The 9,562-nt window shown below is 39.9% G+C and overlaps 1 protein-coding gene across 1 annotated transcript; it reads right to left on the bottom strand.

The window, feature by feature from the left end:
- Positions 1 to 1,019: 1,019 nt before the first annotated feature.
- prph2a (peripherin 2a (retinal degeneration, slow)) lies at positions 1,020 to 8,242 on the bottom strand. Its single transcript, XM_020630841.3, has 3 exons — positions 7,242 to 8,242; positions 5,531 to 5,777; positions 1,020 to 2,222 (listed from the first exon to the last, which is right to left on the bottom strand). The coding sequence occupies exons 1-3, from the start codon at positions 7,820 to 7,822 to the stop codon at positions 2,019 to 2,021; spliced, it is 1,032 nt and encodes a 343-aa protein (XP_020486497.1). The 5' UTR covers positions 7,823 to 8,242; the 3' UTR covers positions 1,020 to 2,018.
- Positions 8,243 to 9,562: the final 1,320 nt, after the last annotated feature.

Here is a 9,562-nt window from a genome sequence, read left to right as displayed (position 1 = left end):
ACATGTGCTCACAGTTTGACGCATTGTTACAGATTAAACTCGGTGTCATTTTGCTGAGTAAGAGATTATACTTCTGAAACTTTCAGCATTTTTAACTGAAAAGCTTTCCTTTTAGGGGAGATTTCAAATAAAGGAATTTGACTTGAAATAAAGTTGTAGTGTTATTTTCATTGCTGTTTACATTACAAACATTTCAAGGTGTAAAATCTCTGTTTTTAAACCCAACACCTACCTGCCTTCTGTTCCAAAACAACATCACCCAGATCTCTACTTTCTCTTGTTTGTCTTACTTGTCTCTCTCTTTCTCTCTCTCTCTCTCTCCGCACCTGTGACGTAATCGCAGCAGCAGGACATCACCTGCTCACCTGGTTGAGGGGCTCATGCTAATCTAAAGCCGCTTAGACTCTTCTTATCTGCTCAGCGCAGGTTATGTGCTTTGGTCCAACAACCAAAATACCACCACAGCATTGGCCTCTTTAATGTTCATGTTTACTCTTCAACGCTCCTGGAGCCCCATCTGCATTATCCATGACACACTGGCCCTTTAAAAAAAAAAAAGAAGCTTATTAATCTATGGATCTCAGTTGTTTTATACTGGACTGTGTTTCAAGAGGACGGATAAACAGAACTGTTCTGTATTCTATTTATTGATACATGAGCTGAAGGGATCAATCAGTGGATTTGTTACCTGAGTCTTCTGAAGTCAAAGATCATTAAGAGCTGAGTTCAGGCATGAAAAATATCTGGTTATCGATCAAATCAACATGTGACGCAGTTCACAGAAAACTTGTACCTAGACTTGTTTAATTCAACACACACACACACACACACTCTCTCGTGTGGACATGTGAAAAGTCATCCCATGTCCATGTGAAAGCAGTAATACCGTAATAGCCCTTATCCTAATGACTTAATCAGGAACCCTGCGGCACTCACAGCATGCCTTCACTTCTTGATCTCAGGTTTGTGTGACTCAAGGTCGAGGCAACACCACGGCTTCATTTCACGGTCAGACCACATCTTCTAAAATCCTTTATTTGTTTTTTTATACAGTCAGGAAAATCTTTCCGTCTCTACACAGAAGCACAAAGCCCATGAAACAAAATGGAAAACAAACTTTACATGGATTGAAATAAAAGATTTAGCTTAATTACAGTATTTTGAAAAAATATTTTTTGTCGTTTCTACACTATGTACAAAGACAGCAACCCGGTTTTTAGAATATACAGGTAATGAATGCAAAAGGGAAACTTTAAATATATGATCTGACGTTACGGTTAAGCGGTCAGGAGCTGATATTTAGCTGCCAATTTCATGTCATCTTTGCAGGTTTCACATCCGGTTCCAAATGCCTAACTTTTCGACCATGTGCGGATACATTCACTCGTAAATCCCATTAACTCATTCGGTTCATATTTTTACTCCATCTCAGGAGCTTAGCCAGCCATCATCTGTGGGCGGAGTTGACAGGAGGATGAAAAACAGCTGAAGTCGGGAGGATTTATCGGTTTGTTGGAATGAATAAAGAATCAGAAACTAGCTTAATTAAAAACACAGAATGGGTGGTCTTTCATATGCAGCTGTGGCTTTTTCAACGCACATCACATTTAATTCGATTTTTCTTTGGAATTAAGAAAGCCTCAAAACCCAACAGTAGTGGAAGCAGTACATTTCTTTAAAATTGCTGGATGGAGTTTCTTGGTTGAGGGAAAACCAAAAGGGGAAAACCATGACTTAACTCGTCCTATAATCTCTCTCTATGTATGAATACACAGTTTATAATTATCAATGCAAGGAGTCCATTTGTAGTGAAGGAGTCCATTTAAAAAGAGCTTCATATAGAAGGTTATGTGTGTGTGTGTGTGTGTGTGTGTGTGTGCGTGTGTGTGTGTGTGTGGTGTCTACATAAGAAATGTTGGTAGAAAAATTTAGCATTCTCACACGTCCCCTTCCTCTCCTCATCAGGTGGGAGTGGTGTCAGTTTTATTTTTTTATTTTTTAACAGGATGAGGGTTAGCTCAGCTCACTGTCGCGACCGCCGCCTCGCCCTCCTCCACCTTGCTTCCTTTGCCCATAGCCTTCATTTTGTCCATGATGTCAGTGAACGTCTCCTTCACCGTCTTCTCCAGGATCCAGCCCTCGCTTTCGCTCTCAGGGTCGTCCGGGTTAACCAGGGTGGACAGGGAGGAGTCCACGTACTGCAGGCCGATGGTCACGCCAATCTGAAAAGGACAGGAACACATCATGTGAGAAACCTCGACCTGGGATACATGTTTCACATCCTTTTTTTTGTATCAATACCTCAAAAGAAGAGAAAAAAAAACTCCATCAACAGTTTATATTTGTAAAAACAGCAACATACAGATGGACAAATAACGTTATCGCAATTCAAAAATGTTGTTAGACTTCAGAAAATATCTATTACTATAAGAATTTGAAGAGTACAAGTATCAACAACATCACATATATACAACGTATAAAAGAGACGCAACGATGAATCATTTGTTAAACATGATTTTTCAGCCACTTTCCCTGCAAAGATGAGCAAAATGTGATCTGGTTCACAGACTGTAAACACTATCCATGTGTTTTTATCATGCAGATAAGTACCGCAGTGAATTCTTGGCGTTCTTGGGACCTGTTAATGCTTTATTCAAAAGTCCCCCAAACGCTCGAACAGAAATTGGGAAAAGGGCTTTTAGGTATTAGACATGGAAGCAGCAGATTCTACAGGATGTCGATGTTTCTTGTCGAGGATCTTGATTGTTCCAACTACTGCCTCCCAGATTTGACTCTTATTGATGGTTCTCTTTGACTGTTAAGTTGAGTGTTTTTTTGTCTCTCTTTGTGTCTCTGTCTGTAACTTTGTGTTTGTGCTGCTGACTGTCTTGGCCAGGTCTCCCTTGGAAAAGAGGTTCTTAATGTCAATGGGACCAACCTGAATAAATTTGGCTTAAATAAAATAAAATAATTAGAATGATGATGATGTTCTTCATGTTTGTGAAAGTGTGTAATCAAAGTTTATAGTTAGTTAGTTAGTTAGTTTATAGTTATAGTATAGTTTATAGTTTGTGAGTGTACAAGGGAAATGTGTGAGCTGATGTGACTAAAATTATATATATATATATGAATAATATCTCAAAATTCTCAAAGTAAACCTGATGAATGTTATCTACTATTTGGCGTGCGAGGAGATCATTTAAGAATGTGAACATTGATCCCAGATCAGATTTAGAGCTCAAGCTCCAGGAAGTGGGTCTGTCCTCATCACCTCCCTTATTAACCCATTACTCACTATCTGTGTCAGAGGAGCTTGCATAACTTCTCTTTAATCTTCCCGCGGAGACCGTGTGTCTCAAAAGCATTCAGGGTACCGCTTCAATCCAAGTTTTAAGAGGAAGGGGTTTTCTGTTGGACTTCAGTACTTTGGGGATTTCATCTGAATAAAAACGATTTACTTTCTGCTCGAGGTGAATGAACCACTCATCACTAAGGTCACTGACTTCTATGTATCCGTACATGACCCGGCTTTTGGTAATGGATTGCAGATTCTTGGACCTTAACAACAACAGATTTGAGTGAGTGGAGGTTGAGGCAAGGTGCCATTTGGCTGCTCTAGGATTAACATTGAGGTATAAAGTAGTAGGTGAGATACTACAGGTAAGCTACATGGCAGAAAGAGGCGCAGGGATTCCTGGAAGTTTGGCAGGAGGAGGATTGACTTGTTTTGGTTAGAATTCATTTAAGACCTGATGATGGAGGTGAAGTTTGGAAAGATGTGCCGACTGGGTCAAGGCTTTATCCTTCATGTTTATACACAGGCTCTTCTTTTCACTTAAGCAGGCCATATATATCCTCACCTGACTAGAGAATACTCTGGACACTTGAACCGTGCGAAAGATGTGTGTGCAGAGTTTCTCGTAGATCACATTAAATGTGAAAATGAATCTTTGTTCAAAACATGACCAAGACATGAGTGATGAGGAATATAAAAACCTTTGGCACTGATAAGCTGTTATTTGACTTCATTTTTGAACTTTTTATCCAATAAACATATTAAAAGAATTATTAAACAATCAGTGTTTGCATTAGTTTTACGTCTTAACACATTCCACTGAATTGTCAAACTTGATAATAAAGTGGTGGCTAGCTCAGGGAAGTGGCTTCACATTGATCTGTATACGATGTAGGGAAATCAACCAGACATGCATCTTCACCCTTGGAGTCTTATATGGATAAAACCAAAATAACCTGTTCAAAAAAAATCTCACTAAATGTCTTGTCTTTGTCTTTGTTCATGACCCTGATGAAGGCCACAGGCCACGTGTCAGCCTAATAACATTAATAAAGTTGATCTTCATACTACAAGTGTTGCTGGAGCTTTTTGACCTCTTCCTCTTTGTCTTTTCAAATCAAACAGGCTCACTGTTGCCCCTCTTGTGGAAAGCGGGAAAATACCACCCACTACAACTGATGTTCCTGCAAAGCAGCAACCTCTGGTGTTGAAAAATGAAACCAATGCTGAGGTGCAAAACACTGCAGTTGCTTGAGAGTCACCCTGAGGCTGTCTCCAAAAGCCAAGAACACCTCATCATAGCCCAAATAAAAATGCCATTTTTTTACAGTAGAATAATAAACTTTACAGCTTGGTACAAAAAAGAGGCCGGGTCATCGTCAGCCTCATATCCATAAACCAATGGGTGATACCACTGAAACTACGACCATGTTTTTCACAGTCTATGGTTCAAATAATGAGTGGTTGTTTTCCAACCCCCTGTCTCCCCCTGTCTTAGATTTTACTTTTAAAGAGAAAAAGCTTCCTGGTTGACGTACAACTGCTTGATCGACAAACGTAGGTTTTACTGATTTCTCCCCTGCAATTGATGAAACAAGGCTAGCTAATGGGGTATGCAGTCAATTCTGCTTGATAGATCAAACATTATTTTTTCATTTTAACTGTTACAAGTGAGTTAAAATTATCACATGAGCTTGCCTGCGAACTTGGCAGATCTGTAAGCGAATATTTATTTTCTCTGACAGAGTTGGATCTGTAACTGACTGTGCAGAGGAATGCTATTGAGGAACTTTTGTAAACAGGTTAAAAGTTAAATGTTAAACATTTCAAATGTGAAATTAATATTGAAATCAAACTGGACACCAGGTCAGTTTAAGCACCAATTGTAACTTTTGGGTTCTAATTAATGTCACTAAAATGACATGTTTACATTTTTAACTAGAAGCCAAGTGTTGTAGGTTGGAATAAACATCTTAGCCTAGCAGTCTACGACTACCTATGATTACCACACGTGTCAAGCTTTTATTGATTTGCTTGCCAGACACATTTTGGTCTTGGCCTCTTGATAAGGCCACATGATAAGGCCTCTTGATAAGGCCACATGATAAGGCCTCTTGATAAGGCCACATGAACATAGATAAAGAAAGCGATGACAAACTAATTTGTGAATATTGACTGGTGACACCATGCTACATATTTGCATGAATGATTGTGTATTTGTGTTCATGCTCTGACCTCCAGCATAGTGACGAGCAGCACCAACGCTCCAATAGTGTTCATCAAGCCTCCGTAGTATGAAAGCAGAGCTTCACGACAGCCACGGTTCCACACGTTGAGCTCCTCTGTGTAGTGGTCATAGCTGTAATGGGCTGTGTTGTTGGTCATCTGAAACTGGATGCAGGGTCTTGGAGAGCTGGGGTTACAGCAGCTGAAGGGGACTCCATCCATCAGGTACTGTCCATCCACGTTGCTCCCAATGCGGCTAAGTGGATGAGGCAGAATGTCATGTCAGTTTCACTTTATGACGTGTTGAAGGTGAGATTAAAGGTGAGGAACTTGACAGACTATTTATTTAGTGTGTGTGGGCTAAAATTACCTACACAAGACATGTCTTCTACCAAAATAACTACAGGGTGTGCTATTCATTAGCAGAATATTGTGCATTTCAACTTAACTGCTAGTCAGTGCATCAAATTCATCAAAGAAACATTATTAAGAAAATTTGTTTGTTGTGTTTCACTTGATTACATTATGTACTCTGATAACAATGTAGGTGCCCAGGGACAACAGATGGAAATTAGCTAGCTAGCTAAATCTGGTACAAAGCGTCTCTTCTCTTCTGAGACTAATGTTTTTCTTTTGTACACTGTCCCTGATTCAAATAAACTAATACACTAACTATTCATTCGTTCAACAATAACCAGTGTTGAATGTACATCACTCAGTGAGATATTAAGTATAAATTAACATCCGTGTGAGCTGATCGTATTACTTGTAATGTGTTAATCCATTACCATTTTTCTACCGCTTTTTTAATAGGACAAGTTGTAAACCAACTTTAGACCATGTGCTAACCCCCCCTAAACCTTGAAAAGGACAATCACTGATGTCCAATACTATTCTCCAAGAAGAAAAACATGTTATATATACGACTTTTCCATATTGGTCACATATTTTCTTGTTCTAAACCTTTGAAAGTGGATAAAAAGTTACATTTAAATGGCATAAAAGTTTGCATGATAATGACAATATAAGTAACTAGAAGTGTCTTCTAGGATTTATGTTCCTAGGGATGAATCTTGTGTTCCAGTTCAGTATTGTAATCAGACACCCAGCCGAAAAGTTTAACTTGAGGATGCTGATACTGTTCCTGAAGTGTTTCCAGGTACCCCACTGATTGGAAAAGGCACAGAGTCTTAAAGGACATGGACTGTGTAATCCCTGAGATTAAACACTAATTAGGTGCCAATGCTCAAATGTATTTGCAATATTCCTCACAAAGCTAAACTACACTTGCTGCCTTAAACAGATCAAGTCTGCGTCAATTTGATGGGTGGGACTAGATATGGTTGTCACATTTGACGGGACTTGAACAATGTTCTTCTAATCCCACTTGTGCCTTTTTGACTTCATATCTTTTTCTGTACCTAATCACCCAAGCCCCTCCTCCTCACCTTATCCATAAAACTGCCTAGTAACCTCTTCCATTCTGGCAACGCCAAATGCCACCATTCCCGTGATGCTAATCTTCATTGAACGAAAGTGAATAATACACCTACTCTGACCTACCTTCACCTCAAATCCACTTAGGCTCCCACCTTGATACTCTCAGGTTCAATGACAATCTACCTGAGCCAAAAAAACATCCAGTTCCCATTCACCAGGCAGATTTATGATCTCTAACCATTGATAGTTGTTATGAGTAATTTTAATCTTTGTCACTTACTCTTTGACTTCCTTGGCACTGAAGTCCAGGTAGCGGTTGCTAACCCACTGTATCTCAAACCAATCTCTGTAGTTGTCATTTCCACAGCAACGAAACTCCATCTGCATCTGGTCCAGGGTTCTCTTCATGTAACAACGTCCTGGTGTGTCTGTGTCTTTGTAGAACTTCATGCCGCTCCTCAGCCCTTCAGCCAAGGTGAACTGCAACGGGATCCTCATCACGAAACACAACAGGGCCGTCACAAATAGCAGGGCATTGAACACCACGCAGAACACCAAGAAGTTCTTCAACATCGGCTTCCACTTGGCAAACTTGGAAGGGTCCAATGAATCATAGCAGACTTTGCCTCCAAAGGCGTTGATTCCGCAGGCTATAAGACCCATGAAAATAAGCAGATTTGGTAAGAAGTGGCTCTCGTTGTTGTCCATGAGTTCTGATCGCTTTCGCAGCTCAATCTTAAAGAAAAGGCCCATGCTGAAGACAAGCACGCCTGCCATTACAGCAAACCAGTACATGAACCAGACAGTCTGAGCGAGCTTTACTCGCTTTTTCAGATCGAACTTTACCAACATCAAAGCCATGGTTCAACCTGAAGTGTGTCCCTACCTGTAAAGAAAAGGAAAATTACAATCTAGGGCAGCAGGAGCTCCAAGATGTCCAGATAGTTCCTTAGTTCAGATCAATGTTCTTGAATTGGCCAATGCAGTTCCCTGTCTGATTGCTGTCCCGGTCTCCTTTGGCTGGTCCAACAGGACAGGAGAATCAGTTTAACCTGTAATCCATCCCACGGCGAAAGAGCAGAGAAGAAGAACACAGGAGGACCCTGTAGAGCTATTTTTCCAAAGATATCTCCTTTCCCATTGTGACAAAGACATACAATTTCAAAAGGCTTGTTTCCCTAATGTTTACTGGTTTTTCTTCCTTAACACACAGGTGAGGCTAATTGCGATGTTTCGTTCTCCTTGAGAGGTGGAGGATTGCCGAGGATCCTCATGATTAAACTCAAAGTTGCAGTACGTCATGGTAAGCCCCTGTAAGAAGCCTGATCCAATTTGCAGAAATCCCTCTACACAAGATGAGCCTGATCGTAAGCCTCTGCCATGGACCATAATTGGTTTGAGCGTTCACGTGGTCATGGTTGCCTTGATCAAACGAACAAGGAGCTGTGAAGGCATCAGCTGAAGGCTGACAAAGGCCATACCATGCACAAGAAAGTAGAGCTAATAATGGCGCATACTCACTCACAGGAAGGGGTCCACAAGTTCAGCACAAAGAGGATGTCCTACCAGTGGTGCAAATACTCTGTGCTAATCATGCTCCAGTAACCCATTCACAGAAACAAAGAAGCTTTCAGATGCACATTACAACCCCTTCACTGACTGAAAATTGGATTTATCACTCTACAAAAAACAACAAAACGAAATCAAACTTGACTTATAAAACATTTGGGAGGCATGCACAACTTTTTCTTGCATGCTTATCAGTGCAGTTAAATGATCTTAATTACCTCATTCTCATGGTCATGTTCTTCTATAGAAGTTTAATAAACTTTGTTCCTCATACAAACATAACCTATAGTCTAGTCCAGCGCTAGGTCAATCCCTGAATGGCTTATTCTGGCTCCTTTGAACTTCACTTTTACATCAGAACTGAGAGCTGCAGTGACGCTTACAGCAACATGTCGACCAATGGTTGTTTGTACTTGCATTTATGTCTAAAATTGGAATCACAAGTTCATGTCTGTCCGAAAGTTTTTGTCTTGCGTTATCTATTATGTGTAGGAAAATGTAGTTTTCTTGTACTTTGTGAACCACAATGTTCCTTTTTTAACAAACAAACTAATTGTCCGAGCAACTCATCTGGTCTTTTTTTTTTTTACTTTATAATGTTGCTGCAATGTCAATTAATATTTTTCTTATGTTTATGTAACGCTCGTCTTTTATGTCCCCGTCTCTATTATATGTCCTTGTTTAACTGCATAAAGGGTCAACAGCTTTTAATGAAAGTCCTGAGTAATATGTCGTAACTACTTAACTTTATTGTTATCCTTTATCTGTACCTGCACTTATGATGTCCTACATTAGTTACATGTTGACAATTAGAAAACAATCATTTCAAGTGACAGCACAATAGCGAGTTATTGTCTTTTTATTAAATGTTGATTTGCTGTTTCTAAATGCTCAACAGGAAGTGTTAAGGTGCTACATTGTTCACCTATTGTCTCAGAAGCTTAGTAAAGAAGGCAAGATGAGGTTAGATTAGATTCCACTTTTTTGTCATTGCACAGGTACAAGTGCTGAACAACGAAATGCAGTTTAGCA

This window comes from Labrus bergylta, chromosome 21, assembly GCF_963930695.1.
Source record: "Labrus bergylta chromosome 21, fLabBer1.1, whole genome shotgun sequence".
Classification (NCBI taxonomy): domain Eukaryota; kingdom Metazoa; phylum Chordata; class Actinopteri; order Labriformes; family Labridae; genus Labrus; species Labrus bergylta.
The sequence above is the reverse complement of the archived record's forward strand: the minus strand, read 5'-3'. Positions and strand labels throughout refer to the sequence as shown.

Coding starts and splice junctions, on each gene's coding strand:
- prph2a (XM_020630841.3), bottom strand. CDS start 7,822: ATGGCTTTGATGTTGGTAAAGTTCGATCTGAAAAAGCGAGTAAAGCTC. Junction 5,778..7,241: donor AGTGCCAAGGAAGTCAAAGA/GTAAGTGACAAA, acceptor TCATCCACTTAG/CCGCATTGGGAGCAACGTGG. Junction 2,223..5,530: donor TGCTCGTCACTATGCTGGAG/GTCAGAGCATGA, acceptor TGTCCTTTTCAG/ATTGGCGTGACCATCGGCCT.